Source organism: Mauremys reevesii, linkage group 1 (genome assembly GCF_016161935.1).
Source record: "Mauremys reevesii isolate NIE-2019 linkage group 1, ASM1616193v1, whole genome shotgun sequence".
NCBI lineage: Eukaryota > Metazoa > Chordata > Testudines > Geoemydidae > Mauremys > Mauremys reevesii.
This window is the reverse complement of record NC_052623.1, coordinates 211,561,683-211,588,846: the sequence shown is the minus strand read 5'-3', so window position 1 is coordinate 211,588,846 and position 27,164 is coordinate 211,561,683. Positions and strand designations below refer to the sequence as shown.

Genomic DNA, 27,164 nt, shown 5'->3' with positions numbered 1-27,164 from the left:
CCACTGCTCTGCATTCCAGGGGAGAGGTTTCCTTGCTTTTATTTGCCAGGCTTTGCCCCCGGACCAAAGCAACTGGTGCACGTCTTTGTTCATCCAGCAACCGGCAGGGTGCCCAGACTGCCGGGTCACGCATCAGCCCCACAGCCCAGCCTCCCCCAGCCCCTGCTGGGTCACCCAGTAACCACTGACCCGACACCCCCCCCCGCAGCCCAGCCTCCCCCATCCCCTGCTGGGTCACCCCAAAACCACTGACCAGACACCGCCCCCGCAGCCCAGCCTCCCCCATCCCCTGCGGGGTCACCCCGCAACCACTGACCCGACACCGCCCCCGCAGCCCAGCCTCCCCCATCCCCTGCTGGGTCACCCCGCAACCACTGACCCGACACCGCCCCCGCAGCCCAGCCTCCCCCACCCCCTGCTGGGTCACCCCGCAACCACTGACCCGACGCAGCCCAGCCTCCCCCATCCCCTGCTGGGTCACCCCGCAACCACTGACCTATCGCAGCCCCTGCAGCCCAGCCTCCCCCAGCCCCTGCTGGGTCACCCCGCAACCACTGACCCGACGCAGCCCCCGCAGCCCAGCCTCCCCCACCCCCTGCTGGGTCACCCCGTAACCACTGACCCGACACCGCCCCCGGAGCCCAGCCTCCCCCATCCCCTGCTGGGTCACCCCACAACCACTGACCAGACACCGCCCCCACAGCCCAGCCTCCCCCCTCCCCTGCTGGGTCACCCCGCAACCACTGACCCGACACCGCCCCCGCAGCCCAGCCTCCCCCAGCCAGCAACGTGCGCGAGGGACCCCGCGGCCCCAGCCCCCCGCAGCGCCCCCCACCCGCGCGGGTCGCAGGGCCCCCCAGGCCGCCGGGCCCGGGCACCAGAGTGACGCCGGGGGACACGCGCTGGGACGCGGCCAGTCTGGGTACGTCACTGCGCCCCCGGCCCGAGACAGCATCGTGGCGTCACGAGCGGAGGGAGGGGGAGAGACAGCCGCGCGCTCGGCGCTTCCTACATCTGCCAGGTGACCGCGTCTCGCGGCCGGGAGAGGGGGGGGAGAGAGAGAGAAGGGGGTGTCTCACCTGTGGCGGGCGGGGGCAGCCGAACCACTTCTTTCCGCTTCTCTTCAATGGCAGGCAGCAGTGATCAGCTGCTTATTCGCTCATAGGGCGCATGCGCCGAGTCACGAGCGTAGTCCCTGCCCCCGGAAGTGAGCGAATCGAGAGACTTTCTAGTTTAATGACGGGTTTTTTTTTTTTAAATGACAGGTGGCGGATGCGGAGGCAGGCGATTGGCCTCCCAGGCCCACGTGACAGGACAAGGTCCGTCCCGCGAAGTGGCCACGGGAGGGGTCACGTGGGCGGCGCCGCATAGCGCCGGCCCAGTCACGCCGCCGCGAGGCGAGGGGTCACGTCGGCGGGGTGGGGCGGAGCGCGCTGGACTGGCGGCCCGAGGCCCATGTGGAGCGGGAGCTGCAGGGCGAACCGCCAGCGCCGAGGAGGAGGCCGGAGCCGCACCCGCACCGTCGGGCCCCGCACGCAGTGAGCGCGGATCCCGGCCCCGCCAGGCCGCACCATGAAGGGGTGAGTGCGGCCCCGAGCGCCCGCCCGGCTCTGAGCCCGGTGCGGCCTGGCTCAGTGTCCCCGGCTGGCGGCGCCTCGTCCTGCCTCTGCCCGGGCCAGCAGGGAGCCCCAGGCGCCGCGGGATCATTAGGGGGAGCCGCTGGGTCCCACCCGGGCCCGGAGTCTGCGCGGGCTGCCGGGACTGGCGGCGCGATCCTCCCGCGCCCGCCCGGGGCCAGCCCTGCTCCTGGGCCGCCGCCGCCGCTCCCCAGCGAGACGTTAACCGCTTTCCAACCGTCCCGCGCGCCTTCTCCGCCCCACGTCGTGACCCGCCACTTCCCGGCCAAGTCCCGCTTGGGTCACTCCGGGCAACCCCGTTCCCGTCTCCCAGCTCTCTGTGCCCGGCCCGCGGGGCCCGCTCCTGGCCCGGGGCCTTGGATTGTTGGCAGCCTTGTGGATACCTTGTGTGTGGAACGGGCTTGAGAAAACTCAGCTGTTGAGTTGCGGGAGTAATACCTGTGTTACTCAGTGTTAAAGTAATTCCCGTTAATGGTCTGCCGGGTAAACACTGATACTTACCTACCGGAAGCTCACAGCTCTTCGAAAGTTCCCCACTTGCACGACAAAAGCAGCTCTCCTATTCCTTGTCTCACCTTATCTGCTTCACTACAGAAATACTGGGTGGAAGAGCTGGTTCCTTCCATTCTGCTGTTGAGAAATGCAGATTATCGTTTTGTGTGGAGGTCTTTCCTGCGAAGTTATCTTGCCAAATTGATATAAAAACGAATTAGTTCTAGTTTACAATCTCCTTAGCCTCCTTTTACGATTATAATAATAATAATGAAGATATAACCAGTGTAATCAAATTGGTAGCTGGAAGGTGCTCAGCAAAGTCCTGCATTTACGAGCCTTGGAAATAATGTTTTATCTTAAAATGTTGCCTGCCTGGGCCAGGTAGAATTTTGTGTGACTTCTTTATAGGGAGGGTTGAAAGGATGGTGTAATTTCCATGAGTATTTGCTGTGATGTAGCCTTTAAATTCCATTCACTTCTTGTTGAGGTTGCAGGACATGGATGAATGAGAAAGATCTATGTTTTAAAGCTAACAATGATTTCTGCAGTGTAGTCTGTTCGGAATCTCCCTCCCTTTCTGGTTGTCTTGTGAAAATGTAGCATAGGGATTTCAAATGTGGTAAATGAAACACTGATTCTACTACTAAACAGAGGCAACGTGGTCTAGTGCTTTGAACTCAGGACTGGAAGTCATGAGACCTGGGTTCTGTTCCCAGCTCTGTTGACCTGTTTATGTGACTTTGGGCAAGTCATTTCACCAGTGTCTCAGTTTCTTTTTCTATGAAATAAGGGTGTTCCTAAGCTGTCTTCCAGAGATGGTGTTGCAAATAATTACTGTTTGAAAAGTGTTGTAGAAGTGTCAGATATTACTCTTCCAGTTCGGCAGCTTAAGGCAGGGTGAATAAGAGGTGAAGTACTTAGGTTTTTAAACCCCTTTCCATTTGTTATTAACTTGTAAGCAGTTGGGATGAGGTCACATACCAAGGCTGCTTGATGACAAAAACTTGGTTTTCTCTCATTTTCATGACTAGTTTCAAACACTTTAAATGGTTTTCGGGGACTGAGTCAGTGAAGCTGAAAGATGATAAACAGGCTCCAAAACTTAGACATCAGGTAACAATGTGTAATGGTGTAATGGTTCCATAGAAATGCATATGAATAAAAGATTGCCCAACAGGAGTGATGGATTCCTGTCTCTTTTCCCACTCCCTTGGAGCTAGTCAGAGTTACCTTATTTGGCATAGGCAAGTATATGGGAAGGGCAATAGAATTGATCAGCAAAGGTGAGCCAGCAGTTGGCATAGTTATTAAGGTAGGTCAGCTCCTTTGTTGCTGGAACTAGAATTTTGTCTTTTTCTTTTCTTTGTAACCTATCTCACAGATTTCTATAGCTTGGCTCTTCTCTGACTCCATGTTGATTGTGAATCAGGCAGAGGGGCTATTTGGGCCTGGATACGCTATGTGTATGTCTATGCATGTCAGGGCAGACCAGACTGGGGTCTCTTGGCAGGATATAGTTATAGGCAGTACTCATAAGTGTGTCTGAGAGCTGCAAAATCCCTCTAGTGCAGCTCTGTCAAGTTCTCTGTACTCTTGGCTTTCAGTGGCTTCTGAGTTGGGGCTCCCATACAAGTAAAACACACACCCCCACCACCCCCTCATAGTGATTTAATTCTGAATTTTATGTCCCCAATCCTGCTCCATTCAGGTCAATTCAGGAAGAAGCCATTCACAGTTCCCTAATGTTCTGTGACCCTTCAGATCTAAGGAGGCAGTGGCACAGTGTATGTGGTTTGTGGCTCTTCTCCCCAGTCACTCTGAATTTGAAAGAACATGCAGCAGTGAAGCTGCCTGTGCAGTTGCTTCATGTAGTATGTGGAGTCTACCATATCATTCAGTGTGGCCATATCATCAACACAGGCCCAGAACCTCCTCTGCTGAGAGCAAGGAGAAATCAATGAGAAGTAAAGGGGCCTCTGCTGGCAGCTGTTGGGCTCACACACTGGAATCCAAGGAGCCACAACTGTCAGTTTCTGAACAAGTATTCCACTGCTGGTGCTTGCAGAAGTTCCCATGATTCTCTTCTAAAGAGACGTATGCTACTGAAGGGAGCCTCTTCCTATTTTAAAACTCCTGTCCATTGGACTTTCCAGTGCTGGAAGTTATAGCAGGAAAAATCCCTGTTGCTGAGGGATATTGCATAAAATGGCCTCCTCTTTCAAGGAGGATGTGAAATCATCTAGCTGTGAAAAACTGTTTTCTTTGACTTATTGTGTTTTACAAGAGGTTAAACATTAGATTTTTGGAATGGTAATTATCAGGATCTCATTTGTTTTTCTGAAGATCATGATCATATTTGCTTTTTCTCTCATCTTCTACACCCTCTCCATTTTTTCATGACTTAAGCCATGTCTACACTACAAAATTACATCAACCTAACTTAAGGTATGGCTACACTTAGAGCTGCACCGTGCTACCGCAGGAGCGCTCCCACGGCAGCACTTTGAAGTGTGAGTGTGGTCGCAGCGCCAGCGCTGGGAGAGAGCTCTCCCAGCGCTTCACGTACTCCACCTCCCCATGGGGATTAGCTTACAGCGCTGGGAGCTGTGCTTACAGTTGCACTTTGCAGCGCTGTAACTTGCTGCGCTCAGGGTAGTGTTTTTTTTCACACCCCTGAGCGAGAAAGTTGCAGCGCTGTAAAGCGCCAGTGTAGCCAAGCCCTTAATGTCAGCATACAGCCACCACAGTTATTAAATCGCTTGTGTGTGCGCACACTTGGCTCCTTGTGTCAGCGGTGCACATTCTCTCTGTTAGTGCTTGTATTGATTGTACTGTCATTGTGAGGTGGCTCCTGAAAGCCAGTAAGAGTTGATGTAAGCAATACATTTCTGCGCTGACACTGTGTTGACCTAATTACATCGTCCATGACTCTGTGCTGCTTTGGGAGGTGGTGTTACTAAATCGGCGTAGAGAGGCACTTACATCAGCAGGAGCCAAATTTACGTGAAGACACTTCCAGAGCTAGGTCAATGCAAGGCAGTTTATGTCGACTTAACCCTGTAGTGTAGACCAGGCCTAAGTTTATCCAATGTAAAGGTTATCTGCAAAACTTTTTCATAATTGTTCACTTTGCAGCTTGTGAAATTGATGGTCCATGGAGATCTAATTTTGTTTTTCTTATTTTTGCCATAAACCCAGTTTTCATTTTTTTTTTAATTAAAAATATTGGCTCTGATTAGTGGGGGAAAAACTTGAGTGAGAGGAATTTGAACTCTACCCCCATTGACCTCGCTGTTTGCATGCAAAGCAGATGCGAATAGCATCCCTTTCTCTATATCACACTGTTACACTGTTTTGTTCAAGTTGTTACATTGCTGCCTCCAAGCAAAGACTGTAGAAAGGGAAGTTCTCACTGACTTGCAAGAGCTCAAATTACAACTTGCTGATTAACATTTCTGTGGGATTTGTAATGTGTCAGAAAATGAATTTATACCACCTGCTGAGGCAGAAGGGGTGTAGCCAAAAGGCAGACTTCAAAGAGGAATGAAAAACAGAAGAGCGCTTTCTTAGATGCTCTATCTGTGGCCTTAAGGATGACACTATAGGTTGATTCAGATGTTATGGTATTGTCCAGGACGGTGTTTCTCAATGACTGGTTCATGGACCAGTGCTGGTCCCTGAGATCTCCTTGACACAGTTTAAGAAGGCAGCAAACTGGTCCCTGGGATCAAAAAAGGTTGAGAAACACTGGTCCAGGGGACCCAACTGAAATCAGGACCCTACTATGCTAGATACTACACACATGCATAGTAAGCGACGGTCTTTGCTGCCCCCCATCTCCCAAAAAAGCTTTGAAACTCAGAAGCCTTGCAGATGAACTCTTCCAGAGACAGCTATGGGCTTATGGAGGTGAGACTACAGTTGGGAACATTGAATATAGGCCAGAGAAGTGGTGGCAATGTGCATGAAACCCCTGAAGGAGCACATGATGAATAGCTATGGCTAGGCTTAGTCCTCAGATGAGTAGGTATTGAGGAAACTTTTAAAGCCCTAATGCCTGAGGATATCGAACTGCAGATCAAGTTTGTGAAGCCTTTTGCTCACATTGGACTCCTTGCTGCACCTGGACAGGTAGTCTGCCACAATAATACAGGAATGTTCTCATTCTTCAATTGGCTCGGAAAGTGAGTCCTGAACTGAGGACCTAGATCTGGTAATCCTATGCTTTCATCTACCTTGGGTAGAATGAGACCATCACGCAACAGCTGCATTTGATACAACACACTGCAGGATGCATCAGAAGCAACATGAGAAAAACACATTTACTTAGCCCTGGCAAGCTGGGGGACAAATTTAAGCCCTATATGGGGAGGTGGGTAGGGAGACAGTGGGGGCATGGGAGTATGGATGGGAGGCAGCAGGGGGGATGGGATGGATGGGGGGCTGAGGCTGGCACCTGCTGCCAAACAGCCAGGGCCCCACTGTTGGAGAAGGCAGCAGGGAGCCATGGGTGGGGGAGAGGGACGCCGACGACGAAGATTGAGCTTGGGATCGGCTCCTGAAGTCCCATGGCCGGAGCCCAAGCCCCACAACGAGTGTGCCACCCCAAGGCTGAAGCCCAAACCCCACCAGCCCCGGGACGGTGGGGAAACTCACAGTGGCTGCCTGAATCTCCAGCATTTTTGGCTCCAGAGGAGGGCATGGCCCAACCGCTGTTGGCAGCCATGGGAGGAGGGGCTGCTGTTTTGCACCCCTCAATTACCCACAGGAGGTGGTGGCCACAAGAAAAGCCCACCGTTGGCTGTATTTGAAAAATGCGGCGGGGAAAAGGAGTAGGTGTGCAACCCACAGATCTTAAGGGATAGTTGAAACAAACTGACATTCCCCTGAGTAACCTGTGTGCCTAGCAAGAAAGTTAATCTGTTTAAGAAAACTAGAGGCTCTTCTGGCTTTGAAGGAGATTCTAAGCAAAGCTATACTTTGCAGATCATTCATAGCTCTGTTTGTTTTATATTATGGGAGTGTGTTATGTCTGGACTTCTGTTTTAACTTGCAAGCCAAAACAGAAGCAATAAAGTTAACTTGCTGCATACTGGGCAACAAGCCCTCTCCCAAGTGCTCAATTTGTTAGTTAAAATTTTTTTCTCCCCCAGCCCACTTTGACTGTTCCTTGATACCTCTAGTAAAATTTGTGAGTTGGAGATTCTATTCTGCTATATTTAGAACACCAGCTGCTTTAGATAAATCTGAGCTCTGCTATCAGTTACACAGAGATCTGTTTCAGTCAGGTACATCCCTTTAGGAAGGGACTTGCATTACTTACCACAGTAGTGTAGACATAGCCTAAGTCAACCTACTCTACGCAACTCCAGCTACATAAATAATGCAGCTGAAGTCAACATACGTTAGGTTGAATTATCGCGGGGTGGGGTCGATGGGAGAACCCGTTGACTTACCTTACTCTTCTTGTCGGGGACAGAGTACACAGGGGTTGATGGGAGAGCAATCCACTGTCAATTTGGTGAGTCTTATCATAGAATATTGTAGAATCATAGAATATCAAGGTTGGAAGGGACCTCAGGAGGTCATCTAGTCCAAACCCCTGCTCAAAGCAGGACCAATCCCCAACAAAATCATCCCAGCCAGGGCTTTGTCAAGCCTGACCTTAAAAACCTCTAAGGAACGAGATTCCACCACCTCCCTAGGTAACCCATTCCAGTGCTTCACCACCCTCCTAATGAAAAAACTTTTCCTAATATCCAACCTAAACCTCCCCAACTGCAACTTGAGACCATTACTCCTTGTTCTGTCATCTGGTATCACTGAGAACAGTCTAGATCCATCCTCTTTGGAACCTCCTTTCAGGTAGTTGAAAGCAGCTATCAAAATCCCCCCCTCATTCTTCTCTTCTGCAGACTAAACAATCCCAGTTCCCTCAGCCTCTCCTTATGAGTCATGCACTCCAGCCCCCTAATCATTTTTGTTGCCCTCCACTGGACTCTTTCCAATTTTTCCACATCCTCCTTATAGTGTGGGGCCCAAAACTGAACACACTACTCCAGAAGAGGCCTCACCAATGTCGAGTAGAGGGGAATGATCACGTCCCTCAACCTGCTGGCAATGCCCTTACTTATACAGCCCAAAATGCCATTAGCCTTCTTGGCAACAAGGTCACACAGTTGACTCATATCCAGCTTCTTATCCACTGTAACCCCTAGGTCCTTTTCTGCAGAACTGCTTCCTAGCCATTCGGTCCCTAGTCTGTAACAGTGCATGGGATTCTTCTGTCCTAAGTGCAGGACTCTGCACTTGTCCTTGTTGAACCTCATCAGATTTCTTTTTGCCCAATCCTCTAATTTGTCTTGGTCCCTCTGTAGCCTATCTTCACTAGACCCCATTAAATAGACCACCGGGGGATTGATCTCGGAGCGTCAATCCCGGCTGTAGTATAGACATAGCCTTATGGTTGAATGGGGCTGAGATTCTTGTAACATTAAGAAACTTGGAATTTCCCATTCCCTTCTTCATATTGGGTTCTAACTGGTTTTCAGAACTCTGAATATTGACTCACTGAAATTTCTCATCATGATTCATGTTTCTGGGAAATTATTTGAATTCCTTTTGAACTGTAAACTGGTATAGCATTGCTTCCTTTGAATACACTATCAAGAGGACACATTCAGCCTTGGTGTAAGCCGCTGCCAGTGAAGTGAGTGGGACTTGTCAGTTCCACCAGGGCCAAATCAGTTATTTACCTACCAACTTCAAATCTCTGGTTTGCACAGTAACACCAACTCTGCGCTCCCCTATGTATGGTTTTCAACCCATACCACAATGAGTTGTAATTAGAGCTCAGGGGAAAGCAGGCTTCTGTTTGGCAAGCACTTGAAAGAATATAGGGAGTGATCCTGAGAGTGGAAGTGTTAATGCCAGTGTTCTGGGCAGGCTTCCAGTTTCAGTAACTATATAGCACCTCACTAAATTCCCACTTCCATTTCAATTTGATCTAGAATCCTTCTTTGCTTCCTTTCTTAAATGTGTGTAGTGTTTCTGCACATTGTCAGCAGCTGCATTAGACCCCAGAAGTGGTGGGTGCCCTTCAATAGTGAAGTGATTCCTTTACATTATGTTTGTGGGATGAAAAGTGCCATAGTATGGAAAGATCAAAGTTTCTCTGGAGTTCAGCTTGCTGCTAGACTTCTAATCGTAAGGCCAGGTTTCTCAGACATCCTTGTAACTTAACTCTGGAAGTTGAGCTTGACTTTTTGAAAACTCGAAATAGACTTTTTTGGACACTAAATTAAACAAACACTTTTTCAGTTTGAGGGTTTTTTTTAAAAAATCACAAGTGTCGATGAAGAAGAATGGTGTCGTATTTTTGTCCAATGGACCCACACTCCACCAGACTTCAAGTTGCATGTACTTTGTGACACACTTGCCCTAAACTCTGTAGTGAGGCCCCTTGAATTTCATCACATTGTGACACTACACACTGGAAATTCTTTGTCAGCTTAATTTAGATGGTCAGTGGAGAGTCTATTATCTAATTTAGTAAGAAACAGTACAGTCCTGACCCTTTGCTTTAATTTGGTATTAAATTCTATTTTATGTTGACAAGTTTAATGGGCTGCAGAATTTTGTATTAAAAACACCAACTGTGAGGTAGCAATTTGGGAGTGGCGTCTCAGAGCAAGACATTATGGCATCTGGGTAGGGGACAAATGGGACTCCTGACATCTGTATAGGTGATAGAGTAGTTTGAGGTTATGGGATGAGGACGTTACATGGATGCTTCTGCTAAAATTATTAGTGAAATGTAGGTTTCGGTGTTAACACTCCATTAAGATAGGGACATTTCATCTTGTTGATTGTTTCAGGCTGTCTGAAGCCTCTAGTATATATGACTGCATCTGTTACCCTAGAGCAGTGGTCTCCAGCCTTTATACTCACAAGATCACTTTTTGAATTTAATTGCAACCCAGGATCTTCCGAGCCCCTGCCCTGCTCACTCCATCCCCCCCTCCATTGCTTACTCTCCCCCACCCTCACTCACTTTCATGGGGCGGGGGCTGGGGCCAAGGGGTTCAGAGTGTGAGAGAGGGCTCTGGGTTGAGCCTGTGGCAGGAGGTGGGATGCAGGAGTGGCCTGTGTTGTCACTGATGCAAATTAAGAGAAAAGCATGGCCAAATAATATTTCTGTTGTCACAGATGCTTTGTCGGAGATCTGTTTAGTCTAGGGCAACTTCACAAGTCCTTAGATTTGAAGACAGAAAACTTTCTGTGCAGACTGACTTTTGCAGATGGTGAACTTGAGCATGTATGTGCTGAACGGTCTCTGTTCTCCACGCACTCATGCTGTCCTATCTCTCCCTAGACAAAATGAATCTATTTTTCTTTGTCCACATTTCTTCGCAGCTAATGCAGTATATGTGATTTTCAGATCTTTAAGGCCTGTTATGGAAGGTGTATATTGTCCATGCAGGTGCTCTGAAGAGCAGTGTTGGGCCAGGTTGAGCTTTGAAGTCCTGTGCAAACTGGAGGGGCATTTGGAGAGGGAGGCCTGTGTGATGAGAAATGGAAGGCCAAGCTCTCCTGCAGTTCATGAAGGCTTTTGGGGTGTAATTTATGTGATGACTTAATCATGTAGTGATATACACTGAAAATGTGCTTTCAGCAAAAGATTGCTCTGTGGCATTGTACCTGGTCCTCTCTGTTCTTGCTGGCACTGACTTTCTAGATGAAATTCAGTTACAACTGCTATCAAGAACTGGGTTTGATGGATTTTAAAGGACTATTTGCAAGCTTGTGGATTTTAGAAGACCCATGTCTAGAGCACTGAGTGAATGTTTAGATGAGACCCTGCACTAATGGCATGTTAGGTATTCTTGCAGCAGTGAAAAGAGGGGCTTGCAACATCAGCGCTTGCTCCAGAGTAAGTCACTTTGGTTCAAGCCTTCCTTTACACCGGTGCAGTGCAATGACGCTGAGGAAAAGGAGAGAGGTTGCACTGATGCTGATGCACTAGTGCCAAAATCCTTAATGTAGACGTGCTCAGAGTAGCCGAAGGCAAAAGAGATAGCAGTGACACAGAGGGAATGGCAGCAATTGCGAGGGAGGCAGGAAAAATGGGTACTTTGTGGAGTAGCTCAACAGGGCCACTTGGTTCCCAGCCATTCCTGCGTTTAATACGCTCAGATGTCTTAAAATAAGCTATAAAGTAGAAGTAGGGTGATATTAGCTGTGTACATGGCATTGGTGATGTCATTACTGGAATATTGCGTGCAGTGTTGGTGTCATACTCTAAAAGGGACATTGAAAAACTGGAGAGGGTTCAGAAACAAGCTACAAGAATGATTAATGGTCTGGAAAACACACCTTACAATGAGACTAACCAAGGTTAATTTATTTAGTTTAGCAAAGGAAAGGTTAAGAAGGGGCTGGATCAGTCTATAATTATCTACAGAGGGAGAAGATACCTGATACTTGAGAGCTCTTTAATCTAGCAGGCAAATATATGACAAGATCTAGTGGCTGAAAGTTGAAGTCAGCAAAGTTCAAATTGGAAATAAGATGCAGTGTTTTTTTTTAACAGTGAGAGTAATTAACCATTGGAACATATTGCCAAGGGATGCAGTAAATTCTCTATCACTTGAGTCTTAAAAAGCCATGCAGTCTTGATTTAAAAAGATAAGATATGCTCTAGTAGCTTAGCCACACGTTTTTGGGCTCAATGCAGGAATCACTAGGAGAAAACTGTGGCTTTTGTTATGCAGGAGATCAGACTCAGAAGGATCATTGTTATCCTCTAAGGGCTTGGCTATACTTGAGAGTTGCAGCGCTGGTGGAGGCTTTCCAGCGCTGCAACTTAGTAACTGTCCACACCTGCAAGGCACATCCAGCGCTGCAACTCCCTGGCTGCAGCACTGGCTGAACACCTGGTCTGCTTGGGGTGTAACGAGTGCAGTGCTGGTGATGCAGCGCTGCTCGTCGGGTGTGGCCACACACCAGCGCTGCTGTTGGCCTCCAGGGTATTAGGAGATATCCCAGAATGCTTTTAACTAATTACTTTGTTTTGTTGTGAAGGCGGGGCTCCATGGCTCTGGGAGCTGCTTATCTAAAAAACAAACACAGCTCCTGTTTGCTGTGATCAATCTGTAACTCAGTGAACAATCAAATGAGATAAACCCTGTGAATGAGGCAGGCAGGGGAATGAGTGAGTGTTTGCTTGATGAGAGAAACAGCAGGGGTGGGGCAGAGAAAGGGAGTCGCTTGGAGCAGCTGCTTATCTGGTCTGCAGGCCGTTTGCAGTTAAGCGTAAGGGGTCAGAAAAATTTTCTGATTTTGCAAGGCAGGGAGCTAATACACAGTGTCAGCTCCAAAAATCCACTCTCTCTCTCTCCCCCGCTCCCTGTCACACTATACCCCACCCCCCTCTTTTGAAAAGCACGTTGCTGCCACTTGAACGCTGGGATAGCTGCCCATAATGCATCATTCCCAACAGCGCTGCAAATGTGGCCACACTGCAGTGCTGGTAGCTGTGAGTGTGGCCACACACCAGCGCTTTCCCTACACAGCTGTACGACCAGCGCTGTAACTCCCAGCACTGCAACTCTCAAGTGTAGCCAAGCCCAGAGTCTTAGAATCTATGAATGAAAAGCAGCCTTGCAGACCTTGTGAATGCTACAGTAGCTGTACAGAAATAATGCACACTTTATAAAGTGTGTTTGGGCTGTGTACACTGTTTAAAGTATATATTGGGGGTTCTATTCCTGTGTCCCTTAGATCTGTAGTAGCTCTTGCAGACTATAACACTATGCTTAGAAAACAAAAACCTAAATTCCTTCATTGCTGGTGGTAGTTGACTTGATAGTTAATTAAGATGGATATTGTACCTAAAGCGTTTTAATACAGTTGAACTTGTCAGTAGCTAATCAAGAGACTAAAAAATTGTTTGCTTAAAGAAGTTGATCTCTTAATAAAACATGTATCGCACATGTTTGGGCAGGGTACTTGAAGACAGGAGGGTGCCTAGTTCAGCAGAGGTCGTACTGGTTTTACTCTATTCTGCATATGTCACCTATACTTTTTACTTTCTTCCAAAGACACTAACCCATGTGAACAGCTCTAGCTGTTGGAAAAGAAAAACCGCAGGAAATCAAAATTCTAGAGACGTGTACTTATCTCAAACCTTGCCAGCCTTTGTAAAATGGTCTTCCTGAAAACAGAATTGTTAGTTTAAAAAAAAAAAAAAAAAGCTAATGGTGTGACTTGGGCAGAAGAAAATTCTAGTTGTCTATACATTAGTCAATAAAATTGAGGCTGTAGACTACTCTGGAATCATCCATGCTCCTCAGTCATTACAATGGGCTGGCAGCTCCCTATGTATAGTGATTTCCACTTGGAACAGGGTTTTTTTCCATTATGCTAGTCCTTGCTAAAGCAGTGGAAGCATTCTTTTACGTCCCCCTCCATAGCTTGGGGAGAAATTAGCAGGGATGGTGGGTACAGTTGATATCCCCACTCATTGCTGTCCTGGATGCATCATGTTCCTACCAGGAGTCTGTATTCTGGGTTTATGAAAGGGCATGTTATTTCTCCTCAGTATTGTTCATCATAATGGTATTTCAAGAGTTGTAGATTACAGTCACAGTTCTGTTCCTGTCATATTTAACAGCAACAGTGACTTTGATGACTGTAATCTGTGACCTCCCCCCCCCCCCCCAGGTGGTAGTTCACCACCATATTAAAACAGATCTAGCTAAGTGCTAGTGGCAATATTTTGTGCAGTCTCCAGGACTCTCTGGGAAGCAGGTTTAGGGAGGATCTGCCTTTCGTATGTTAATTTGACTTCTCTTAGGTTTATCCACTAAGGACTTTTGTTGAAAATAAGCACAAATTCAGGACTATCTTGTTAGTAGTTGGACTTGGCTAAGGAGCTTATTCTGTACATTGAACAGATGGAGAGAGGCAAGCATGAGGCTGGCACAGAGACAATCTTAGTGAATCTGTGGTAAAAATTTAAGGGGAAGGTTTGAAAACTAGTGCCACTTGGCTCACACGGAGATTCTGACATTCTCTTGTCATGTTCTCCTTTTGCTCTCTTTCTCCAAAGCTGCCACAACCCCCACCCCACGCACAATATTTTGTGGCGTGCCAGCCTTGTGTAACCATTTCAAGACCTTTAGCATCTTCTGAATTTATGGTACTGATTGGGACTTTTTCTTGGTATTAAAGCAGCTGTCCGCAAAAGAGGGAGTAGGAGCTGTGTGTGCGTGTTGACCCCACACCAATGATTCAGGTAGCTATTCAATTGGTTGTTCAGCTAACTAGCCCTCTATGTATAAATAAAATGCCTGGTTTTAAATATTTGATATACTTATAAATTGTGGGTTTGTAGAGGTGTTAAGCATGTTTTGATTTGTTCCAGTAGCCGGATCGAGCTGGGAGATGTGACGCCACACAACATTAAGCAGCTGAAGAGGTTAAATCAGGTCATTTTTCCTGTCAGCTACAATGACAAGTTCTACAAGGACGTGCTGGAGGTTGGCGAACTAGCCAAATTAGGTACAGCTTTTGTCAGTAGTTTGGGGGTGGGTGGAAGTATTACCCTCCTCTGTTCTTGGTATTTGTGACACTAGCTCCTCCTGTTCCATTAAGCAGTGAAAATATGCTTAGCTCTGTATGAGACACAGAAGAAGCCACAGTCCTTACGCTAAAGAACTTGCAGTCTAAATAGGGTCTCTCTTTATTGGGAGTAGATATTCTGTCCATTACCAGGGGAAGCACAGGAAGATGTGCATGGAATCTCTCCCCTTCTCCCCAAGTGGTTCGTTGGCTGGACTTCTGATTAATCAAATCCTTTGACATGAGCACCACAGTGCAAACATCACCCAGAAAATGTTAGCCAAGATTTAACATTTACCTGAATGCGTCTTGGAGCAATGTGGAAGGAGTTAATTGGACATATCTCCCTATGACTTATCTGACTAAAAGTTTTATTGTATTTTAGGGAGGAATATAATTATCCATGTTGCCCGGGAAAAGTGGTTGTGGGGAAAGAAGTGAAGGAAGACAAATGAAGGATAGGATATTTATAAGACTTGAGATTTCTAAATGACCAAAACTTGACTGTTTTCCTCCCTGGCAGCATATTTCAATGATATTGCAGTGGGTGCGGTGTGCTGCAGAGTGGATCACTCTCAGAACCAGAAGAGACTTTACATCATGACACTTGGATGCCTGGCACCCTACCGAAGGCTAGGAATAGGTAAGGCTATCTACATTTTGATCTGTCTCTTCAAAGAAACATAAGTTCTGGGCCAGCCTTCTGAATGCTTTTCCAAAGTTTTCAGTTCCTTTGATACAGCAGAACTTAATGCTTTATTAGAGGATGATTCCTGTCTTAGGAAGGGAACTGTAGGAAAGAAGAACTTGGTTTATAGTGAACTCTGCTTTCCCTGTCCTGTGGAAGTGAGACTGCACTTCTATAGTGCTTTCTAACTCAAGATTTCAAAGGGCTCTTTTATATCAAGCCTAAGACCCTCCCTGTGATGTAGGTATTCTATTTTACAGATAAAAAATACTGAAGCAAAGTGAGGTGAAATGACATGCCTTAGGGTCTCACAGCCAGTTAGTGGCACACGTAGAAATATAACCTGCTCTTCCTACTGGACAGTGCTCCTTCCACTCACCATGTATGTTAGTTTTCCATCACAATAAGTTAACTCTCCTCGTTTGAGGGGAGCTGCTATTTTCTCTCTACATCACGGTGTATAGTTTAGGGGTTTTTTTTTCAGCTGTTTCTCCCAGATATATGGGCGTCTCACATTAATCCAGGCCTTTTATTTAATTAAAATGGTTCATTGGGACAAACTGAAGCCAAAAACGAGGTTTTATTCATTTAAATTATTTGTTACCTGCTTGTCAGGTAATGTTATTAATACTACCACTTTAAATTTAATTGCATTCTTTGCTCACTTTAAGGCCTTGGAAGCTTGCTTTTGAAGAAGGTTCTCTCATCAAATCATTGGTACCACATAGAGTTGCTTATGAGCATTGCTAGGCTTTAAGCTTTTTCTGTTAGCTTGAAAAGCATTAAGGCATTTTCTTAAAAGAAATGATAAAGAATCAGACTTTGCGAACAGTCAAAGGAGGGAAGATAGGCCTATTAACCTTAATTTAATTTGCTTAAACTCTCTGCATCTGTTCACCTATGGGGAAAATACATAACACGGTGTTGGGAGGCTTTAATTCATAAATCTGTAAGGTGATTTTAAATCTTACATGAAAGGTGTTACAGAAGAGCAAACTATTCTGTTCAGTAATCTTTTCTGTTTGAAGTAGGTTTCCTGGTCTTCTGACGTAAGGTTTCTCTTCTTTTTAATGTCTTCTTTCGCAGGGAGTCCTCCCTTGTGATTGATATTTTTAAGCCTCCCTGAGGCCTTTGGATTTGGGCAACTTAATTTTAAGTTACTGTTTAAAATACCCAGTGTATACATTTTAATGTTCATAACAGCCTCAAATAACACTTAAAATATGAACTGCAGTATAGTATGCTAATTTCAGATTATCATAACAATGCTCTCAGCACTTGCTCTAGGAGTATGTAATATGAACTCACTAAGAGCAGTACGTCCCTGCTTAGGGAATTAAACAGTTACAGAGCTGACTGCAAACATTAAACTGATTTGGTTGCACATTTGTGGGGTGATTAAGTCTGTCTTTATTCCTTGGCAGGAACTAAAATGTTGAATCACGTCTTAAACATCTGTGAGAAAGATGGCACTTTTGACAACATCTATCTGTAAGTAAATGACACTCTTGTTCTCCTGGGCTTGGGAGAGGCTCCATAGGAGAGTGAGGAGGGTGCAATATCATTTCAGTTTCAATTGCTGTGGAATGATGGGTCAAATGTGGTCCCATCTTACAAGTACTGCCCAGCCAGTCAGCGTTTAAGTTCTGGGTTTGTTCCAGGCACTGCCTAGTAGCAGAAGCTTCCCTAGTTTTGGAAGGTTTCCTTCAAAAGTAGTGCTGAATTTTAAAGTAGGGCTGTTGATTAATCACAGTTTAATTTTTTTGAGTTAATTGCATGAGTTAATCATAGTTAAAATTAATCATGATTAATCGCAGTGTTAAACAATAGAATACCAATTGAAATTTATTAAGTATTTTTGGATATTTTTCTACATTTTCAAATATATCGATTTCAATTACAACACAATACAAAGAGTACACTGCTCCCTTTATATTATTTTTTATTACAAATATTTGCACTGTAAAAATGATTAAACAAAAGAAACAGTATTTTTCAATTCACCTCATACAAGTTCTGTAGTACAATCTCTATCATGAAAGTGCAACTTAAAATGTAGGGGTTTTTTTGTTATACAACTGCACTCAAAAACAAAATAACGTAGAACTTTAGCGTCTACAAGTCCACTCAGTCCTACTTCTTGTTCAGCCAATCGCTCAGACAGACAAGTTTGTTTACATTTATGGGAGATATTGCTGCCCACTTCTTAATTACAATGTCACCTGAAACTGAGAACAGGCTTTTGCATGGCACTGTAGTAGCTGGCGTCACAAGATATTTACATGCCAGATGTGCTAAAGATTCATATGTCCCTTGATACTTCAACCACCATTCCAGAGGACATGCTTCCATGCTGATGACACTTGTTTAAAAAAAAAAAAATGCGTTAATTAAATTTGTGACTGAACTCCTTGGGGGAGAACATATGTCTCCTCATCTGTTTTACCCACATTCTGCCATATATTTTGTTATAGCAGTCTCTGATGATGACCCAGCACATGTTCGTTTTAAGAACACTTTCACTGCAAATTTGACAAAATGCAAAGAAAATACTAATGTGAAACAGAGACGAAACAGATCTTTTTTTTTATAAGACCCATGACAGAAATTAAGTCTCCTAGCAGTTTAGCATAGAAAACTAAAGGCTGTTTAGGGCAGGGGTTCTCAAACTGGGGGTCGGGACCCCTCAGGGGGTCGTGAGGTTATTACATGGGGGGTCGCGAGCTGTCAGCCTCCACCCTAAACCCCGCTTTGCATCCAGCATTTATAATAAATATATTAAAAAGTGTTTTTAATTTATAAGGAGAGGTCGCACTCAGAGGCTTGCTATTTGAAAGAAGTCACCAGTACAGAAGTTTGAGAACGACTGGTTTAGGGGGATTATCCGCCACCTCCCCAAGAGTTTCTGTTCTCCCAAGCTTTGTAAAACTCTAAAGAAGAGGGAGAAATGTTTCCCAAACCTCATAGAATCTGTCTGTGCTACAAAAACTGTTGTATCTGTAACGCAAAGCCCCAACCACATCTGAACAGTCTGGTCTTGCCTGTGTGTATTGGGCCAAGGCTTGTGTTAATACCATAGGAGTACTCTTATGTTGTGGTAGAATCCATGACATGATTGTCATTGATGAGCCTTATTTTACTGTAGTGTTTAGAGTGTGTTACTGAAGGAAGTTACGCAATCAAACTGCAGTATTATCTCCAGTGAAACTAGGTTGTATTGTTATATTTCACAAAATATCTGCCGCTAGGGTGACCAGATGTCCTGATTTTTGAGTCTTTTTCTTATATAGGCTCCTATTATCCCCCCATCCCGATTTTTCGCACTTGCTGTCTGGTCACCCTATCTGCCACTTCCATTTCAAGACAGGTTAAAGCTACTGAGCTGATACTGTTAATACTTAACACTTCATATTATCAAAGCACTTTATATGCTATCTAGTTGGTCCCCACAACAGTTCTCTCGAGAGGCGTTACATTTTACAGATGGAGAAATAGAGGCAGAGAAGTGAGGTGATTAGCTAAAGGTCACAAAGGAAATCTCTGTTAGCACAGGATTAGATGTCACAAGTTCCTAATTCTCAATTCTGTGCTCTAACTATTAGACCACAGCACCTAACTCTAGAGCATCACCCTCTCACTTCAATCATAGGGCTAGTCTATACTGGCAGTGCTTTTAAGGTGCCTTGTGTGGTCGCGGCACAGCACTGGGAGAGAGCTCTCCTAGCGCTCTAAAAAACCCACCTCCACAAGAGGCGTAGCTGCCAGCGCTGGTGCACTGTCTACACTTGGCACTTTACAGCGCTGAAACTTGCTGCGCTCAGGAGGTGTTTGCAAGGTGAGCGAGAAAGTTGCAGCACTGTAAATTGCCAGTGTAGACAAGCTCTTTCTCTCTATCCCTGGATATACAATTCCTGAGTGTGTAGGCTACGTTTTATACTACAGAAAATGCTGATGTCTTTTTCTCTATCTTCCTATGTGCCCTAGGCATGTCCAGATCAGCAACGAGTCAGCAATCGACTTCTACAGAAAGTTTGGCTTTGAGATCATTGAGACGAAGAAAAACTATTACAAGAGGATAGAGCCAGCAGATGCTCATGTCCTGCAGAAAAACCTCAAAACCCCTTGTCTTGGCCAGAACGCAGATGTGCAAAAGACCGACAACTGAACAAAACCCCAATGAACACTTTCTTGCACTTGCTTGTCGCCAAATAAGGAAAGAGAGGCCTGTTGATTTTTTTTTTTTGTTCTCCCCTTCCCTTCATCTTATTTTTTTTTCTTGCCCTCTCTCCAGCAAAATGTAATGCTTTTCCCAAGGATTGTCCAATCATGTTTGGGTTTTTTAGCTCTCCTTTCTGTTCGACAGGATGGGAAGAGGTGTACAGATCTCTTTAAGTTTGAGGTGTGGAGGGCTTGGGTAGGCTTTCCTGAAGTCAGTTTCCTTCAGAGAGTGATTTATCTCATGCTTTCACACCGAAAAGTAGGGCCTAAAAAAATCTCTGTACTGAAAGAAAAAGCAATATCTTGTCCTTTTGAGTTCTATAATACCAGTTTGGTTTTTTCAGCCCCTGAAATGTGTGAACTTCGTTTTAGCAATTCTCTTGTCCCTCTTCTGTCTTCTTCCCCAGGCCCCCCAAAATGTTTAATCTTTCCAAATATTTTTTGTTTGACTTTTTCTCCATCTCTTGCTGAGAAGAGCAGGCTGGTTTACTAGCACATTTATTGTGCCTGGGCTGAAAGTTATCACCCCAGCTGGTGCTACATTCCTTGATTGACCCAAAAAAGGATTCAGAGTGAGTTTTAGTTTCTTCCTTTTCAGCTACCATCACCATTCATCCTACCCAATTCCCACCAGACTCTTGCCAGGGTAAGAGCTGAATCTAATGTCAGCAAGAAGAGCTTTGCAAAAACATGTATCCTGAGGTGAGGTGCTTGTTTCAAGAGCAAGTGAAATTCTCCAGGACTCAGCTGTCCATAAGGGGCAGCTCTTTTTATCCAGACTACTGGAATGGGAGAAGGGACTGTAAGCATCACGTCCACTTCAGTTCTAAGGCAAGTGCCTGTGTCCAAGTGTTAGTTTGGTGCTAGGGATGTCAAACCTGTGGTAACAAAGAAACCTGAGATTGGAGCAAGGGTGGAGGAACCAGGCAGTGAGACTGAGAAGGGAAACCAGAGTCCTGACCCTAATCAAATAGCTTTGCAGGGGATCTCAGAAATGGCCTGGGCTCTGCCAAGTTTATATGCTCTGTGGGTATGAAGGGAGTAAGAACTGCTCTTTGAACTCCTCTGAAGACTTTTCTCCTATCTGCCAGTGATGCAGTTCTCCTCTTGGAAAGGGTGTTTCATGGAGCACCAGAGAAGGCGGCTCAGACTGGCACATCTTATGGGATTTGGAAAATAGGCTGGCTGACTGGCTTCTTCCTAATACTGTAACATAAAAACTATAGTAAACTTTTTACTGAGCTCTGCTTTGCATCCTTTCATGCTTCATTTATGTGAATTTCAGTGCTACCTTGTACACGCTGTTGCCAGCAGTTACATACCAACTTGACCTAAGACTCTTCCAAGCATCTGGGAAATGCACTGAATTGAAACTGACCCTCCTGCCCCATCACTTAGATTGAGATTAAACTGCATTCCTTTGCCATTAGTGGGTTTGGGTTTTTTTTAAATTCAGCTGCCTGTTGAGCCCATCTGCTTCAAAAGCCTCCAACCCATGGTGCACATAGCAGTATACATCTTGTGAGCAGGTGCTGTTGCTCTGAGGCTGACTTGGGAACCAAGGATTTTGACGTTGGGTATGAGAATAAGGCAGGAAAAAAATCTCACACCTCAAATTATGCAGTCTACTTCCCTGGTATCAAAAAGAGGCAACCCCAAAACTATCGCTACTCATGAGGTGCATGGAGGTTACTGAAGTGTAGCTTTTTGAATGCATTGATGAGCCTGAACTGGATAACTGCTCATTGACTTCAGTTTCTGGGTTTATGTAAGGCTTGGTGGTAGAACTCCTTGTTGGCTTTGTAAAAGCCCAGCTATAGTGGCCAGGGGAACTGTTCATATCACCCTTTGGTGACTCTACCTAGAAAAGTGCTGACAGTGTTTCCTTGGCCACAGATTACCTAGTTTTTTAAAGTTTTATAGCATAGTTAGACCCTACCTACACTGATTATGGAGGCAGTTCCAGCACCTTTCTAGCAAGAATAGTGTTGAAGCACAATTAGTTCCTCAGATGCCAATGTGGTTTTCTTGACTAGTTGTAGACAGGTCTAAAAGGTGTTAATGGAGGGGAGAGAATATGCATTGGAGGATGTTCATGCAGCACAGCTATAGTTCAGACCATAGCTGGTTTTTGTGCCAAGCAATCTTGATTCTTCTAGAATTAAGTGGTAAGTGTTTGTTTGGGTTGGGGAGGGGAGTATAGAGGTGAGCTCTTTAGGACTTGCTGCTGTTGTAAGCTTCCATAAATCAGTGGTTTGCAGGCAGTTTCCCTGCAGGTTTCAAAAGCATAAACGAGTCTGGTGTCTGGACTAGCTTGGTTTGTCTCTGTCCCTTTTTGCTTTGGGCTGCCATCATTCTATGAATGTATCCCTCAAAAAATTTCTTAGAACTCCCATTCCACAGCAAACCAGTCTCACTTAACTTCTAACTAAATATTTTATAGGAAGTGGAAGGGAGAGAAACCAGAAATCAAGGCTCCTTTTCTCAGTCTTGGAAAACGGTTTTTTGTACGCTTAAGCACACACATAATAGGTTTAATCTAAAACCTCTTCAAAAGCTGCACCCCATACCTGGGAAGAAGAGCAATGGTTCTGGCTACCAAATGGTTGTGTTAATATTAGTGTACCCAGACTGTTGGGTATGGGAGGAGAACTTACCTCGGTGCTGTCAGTAGGAGACACTGGAACAGTGTTGAGTATGAGTTTGTCTGCAGTAAATTTCTATTACTTCAAATGTTACTGCAGCAGGACCTCCCATTAGCTTGAAAATAACAGCATATGCACAACAATTTAAAAAGTTAGAGTGTCTATGAAATAATCACCAGCACTTCTGTTCTGGATTAAGAGCTTGCATGCAAAATTTAGGCTGTGTACATGCAAGTTGCTTTGAAACCTCTCTACAATAGTTTACGTCATCCATCAGTTGAACCATGAAGATAATGTCCTCCATAAAGAAACATTCACTACCAGGAAACCATAATATAGGGGCAAGGGAAAAGAAGCACCCAGAACTATATCCCTCATTTGGGGGGATGGAGTGTTTTGGGTTTTTTGTATACACAAGTGGGCTGGGTTTATATGGTGCAGTTAATAGTTAAGCCTGCCAATTGAACATGACATGCTGTTACAGCTAAAAGAAATAAGTGATATTGTGTAATTCTTGATGGTGCCCTGTGATGTCTAGTAAATTTGAACCAAAAACCCCCCACTGTTACATTCTCCTCCCCTGTGCTGTGATCCAGGGTCAGCAGCTATGCACAGAGTCTGTTTTGTAATGTGTGTGCTGACTTGGATGTTTTTTTTGAAATCTGCAACTGCCTCGTACTGAATATGGCTAAGATTGCCCCTGTCTTTTGATTAGGACTTGTCTGAATGTGCCAGTGCACTATGCAGCTTACAGATGCATCCTCAATGTTATGACTTTTAAATTGCAGGGGTAATCAAATTCTTTACAAATATGGTCCATTTTTAATCTAGATCATTGCCCTTGTACATCAGGAGCATGTTTAGTTTTTCTCAAACTCTTGAAAGTAAAACTTTTAAAAATACTGTTCAGAATAAACGTGCACTATTGGAGCTATGTCATCCATGATTTGTCTTGTGCATTTCTTGCAATTTACCTTTCTTTTCCATCAATCCTTGGTCTGTCTGAAATCAGGGGTGGGGTTTTACTCAGATTCTTCACAGGCCATGCAGCTTTCCTGTCCTGATGATCTTCAACAAGTTGAGCAGCATGAACTGTGGTATGGATCTGGTAGTGTGGTGATTGCTGTGTGTAACTGACTATCGGGGAAGTGACTTTTCCAAAATCAAGGGCCACTCACTGAAACCCCTGCCTTATGTGGGACCAGAGTGATTGTGGACACTTAGCTGATCTACTTCTGTGGTATTGCACAAGGAGAGGGGCATCAACACAAAACATGTTAGGCTTTGTAGGTTAAAAAACACTAAATTGTCTCTGGCAAATAATTGACAGCCATTGCAGATCATGAAGAACAAATAGTATGTTTCCTGTGAGAAATACTATAAAAGCAAGCAGCTGTAGTGTGTACCTGTAGAAGTAAGTGGTCTTAAGGTGCAGAGAGCACTATGAATCTGTTTTGGATCAAAGAAAAGGTCACTATTCATCCTGTTCCCGCTGCTGCAACTGCTGCCCAGCCTCATCTCGTTCATAGCATTACTTGCTAGAGTTGGTCACAAAGGTTTTGATAAAACACTTTTTGCTGAAAAATGCCAATTCAACAAAACCAAAACAGTTAGTACAAAACTAATTTCCAAACTTGAAAAATGTTGAAAAGGTTTTGATAATATCAAAAGATCTTGTTTCAAGATTTTCTAAATGAAAAATTTCAAGTTTTGATTTGAAACTACTTGTTTAGAAAATTATTTAAAAAATTATTAAAAAAAGCTAAAGACAAAAGTGAAAAAAATTGAAACAAAGCTTTGAAATTATCAAAATGAAATGTTCTGATTGACCTGAACCAACTTTTTCCATTTATTCGTTTGTAAAAACTTTTAAGTTGACTTTTTTTCATCCTGATGTGGGATGGGAACTTTTTTGAGATTTAAAAAAAAAAAAAAATCTTGCAGGATGGGAAAAATGTTTCCTTCTCAGACCTACTTCTTGCCCTTTTTCACTTGCAATTTCCATTCCCACAGTTCTTTCCCACTATTGCTCTCCTTTGCTTCAACCCCCACAGCTACCCCCAAAAGCATATTTTTATATTATAAATATATAACCCTGCATGCAAATTGCCAAGTGCAACATCAGTTATAACCTGGAGGAGTGTATGACAAGGATTTGGGCTACACTTAGTTCCCTTGCCTCCCAAAAGCAGCTGGAAATGCCCCAAACTTTTCTTTTTTAAAGTTAGGCTATATTCTGATCTTAAACCACAGTGGAAGGGATAATCATCTAAGATGCTGCAGGAGGCAAACATGTTGCTGCACTTGGTCCATCACTGTAACCTTACTCTGGGAAGTGAAATTTAGACAATGAGTGAGATTTGGTAGTATTAAGAGGTTTCTTTAGGATTGTTGGTAGTGTCTTCTCTAAAAGAGGCATGGACAATCTGTCAGTAGTAGCTCCAGGCACTGCCTAGGAAGGGGCAAAACTTGCCTTTTTTTTTTTTTTTTAACTCCCAGTAACTCAGAGAAGGCTTGAGAGACTCTAAGCACTGCAAACAAAAGAAATGACCAATTTTAAAGTACCATATATACTCATTCATTAGCCCGTTCATTATAAGCCGACCCCCCCCCCCAAAGATGGTTAGGTAAAAATAGCAAAAGCTCTAGGATCCTTTCATAAGTCCACCCTATATTTCAGGAGTTGGCAAACTTTGGCTCCTGGCCCATTAGGGTAAGCCACTAGTGGGCCTGGACGTTTTGTTTACCTGGAGTGTTCACAGGCATGGAACCCCTCAGCACCCAGTGTCTGTGGTTTGCTGTTCCCAGCCAATGGGAGCTGCGGGCAGTGGCACCACTTCCCACAGTTCCCATTGGCTGGGAATGGCAAACCGTGGACACTGGGAGCTGAGAGGCTCTGTGCCTGCAGATGCTCCAGGTAAACAAAATGACAATGTATTAGATATTCAATGATTCCATAGAGTTTAAAATTATCAAATTTTGGTGTAGACCTGTTTATAAGCCGACCCCTGCTCTTTGATGCATCACTTTTTTTACCACAAATATTCGGCTTATGAACAAGTATATACAGTAATTGCAGCATCTGTTTCCTTAATACATCCCAGAAAAATTACTTTGTAGGTCAACTTTATCAAAAAATGCTAAATATGAGGCACCAGAAGCTGCTCCGGAGTTAAGCTTCTGATGCAGTTTCTGTATAACAGTCATTTTTCATAGTGCTCTAAAATGTATGTGTATAGTCAAACTGGCCTGAAAACTGCTGTGCAAGCAGATGTGATCACTCAATCAAGGGATTCCCAAGATATAAACTCCCCCATTAAAATTACCTGCTTTTAAAATTTCCAATTTAGCTTTTTGAGCAAAGCTGGACAATGGTACGGGCAGTACCCCATAACTTAGATCATGGGACTTGCCCTGCTCACAGCCATTGTCTTGTCACAAAAAAACCTGCTCCCAAAAGCAGTAGTTGAAGTTACTGGTTCTGCAGTGTGGTGTGCCCGGCTGCTATGAGCCTGGCTAGAATGCTGTAGCTGAGCTGCTAGCTGCACTCCTTCCAGAGTTGCAGATACCAGCTGTCACTTGACTTACTGGGGAATCTGAAGGGCACAGCTGGTGCTAAAGCTGTATCAGGAGTGGAACTTAGAGCTCTGGTCCCACCAGCAGCTGCAGAAGCTGGCAAATTGTGCTCCACAGTGCTGCAGCTGCCGTCATCTCAAGCTCCTTAGCTGTGATATCCCAGGACCAGAAAGAGGACAGGGAGATGGGGGGTGGCAGCAGAGGCTGCTGTGGAGCATGTCTGCTTGCCCCTGGACTGCTCTCTTCACTTCTGCTGAGAGTCATCAGCTGAGGACTGCAATCTCTGTTCCTTGCAGTATTACAGCCCCCACCCTCCACTCCATTACCAAAGTCCATCTAGCACATCTCATCCAATTTGCCTTGTAGGTGTGTCTTTGCTACTCACTGTCACCCAAAACAAAGCACAGTTGAGGGATATGTGTCTTGCTTAGACAGGCATCAATAATTTCCTAATAGAAATGAAGAGAAGGGAACAGGCAGCTGAAGTCTACATGATTTTGCTGTAAATAACACTCTTGAACTAGTCTGCAATCTAGGAGATGGACATAACCATGGGAATTAGAACATGGGAGAATGTGAATTATGGTCTTGTCTACTGATTACTGTTTATATAGCTGCACTTCATACCCCTTATTGCAGACCAGGTCCTTTTACCTAGAACCCTGTGTGGGTACAAAAATGTGGATCCACAAGAATCAACTTGTATCTGACCTGTGATCTGCACTCAGTTTTTTATCTACCTGCACTACACCCACAGCAGCGTGCTATCTCACAGTGCCTCTCAGGAGGAGTGGCTTGTGTGTGTGCATGTACTGCATATAGCAGGGGTGGCCAAAGCGCAGCTCCTGAGCCACATGCGGCTCTTTTACAGTTGAAGTGCGCTCTCCCCCCATTCTCCACCTACTAGACTAGGAGGAGGTAGGTGGGGGAAAGCTCAGGGCTTCTGCCCTGCAGCAGGGTGCTGGGGCTTGGGATTTCAGCAGGAGTGGGGCTGAAGCCCAGAGATCCCCTTCCCTGCAGGTTTAAAGCCCCAAGACCCCCACTACCTTGCCACAGGGCAGAAGTCCTGAGATCCAGGTGGTGCGCCCAGCTCTTGAACTTCTGAAGATTATTGTACGCAGCTCAGAGGGTCAGTAAGTTTGACTATCTCTGGTATATAAGATCTCAAAGGCGGGGAAGCAGCTGGCTGCAGCTCATAGCCTATGAGGACCTGGATGGTGGGGAAGCAGCCTCATGGGCTATTGGCTGAAGGCAACTGCTTCTTGATCCATCACCTTCCCC

At 45.1% G+C, this 27,164-nt stretch overlaps 2 protein-coding genes across 3 annotated transcripts in view; one reads left to right on the top strand and one right to left on the bottom strand.

The window, feature by feature from the left end:
• ATP6V1A (ATPase H+ transporting V1 subunit A) overlaps positions 1-1,233 on the bottom strand; it is a 40,350-nt gene extending 39,117 nt beyond the window's left edge. The window contains exon 1 of the mRNA XM_039529212.1: positions 1,080-1,233. The gene's annotated coding sequence lies outside the window, so the exon portion shown is untranslated. The remainder of the gene's footprint in view (positions 1-1,079) is intronic.
• Positions 1,234-1,265: 32 nt separating this feature from the next.
• Positions 1,266-23,248, top strand: NAA50 (N-alpha-acetyltransferase 50, NatE catalytic subunit). Of its 2 annotated transcripts, none has more exons than XM_039529230.1 (5): positions 1,266-1,580; positions 14,563-14,696; positions 15,280-15,399; positions 16,869-16,935; positions 19,429-23,248. In XM_039529230.1, the coding sequence occupies exons 1-5, from the start codon at positions 1,573-1,575 to the stop codon at positions 19,607-19,609; spliced, it is 510 nt and encodes a 169-aa protein (XP_039385164.1). In that variant the 5' UTR covers positions 1,266-1,572; the 3' UTR covers positions 19,610-23,248. The 2 variants fall into 2 exon arrangements, with proteins under 2 accessions (XP_039385164.1, XP_039385156.1); XM_039529222.1 differs by having other exon boundaries at positions 14,560-14,696.
• Positions 23,249-27,164: the final 3,916 nt, after the last annotated feature.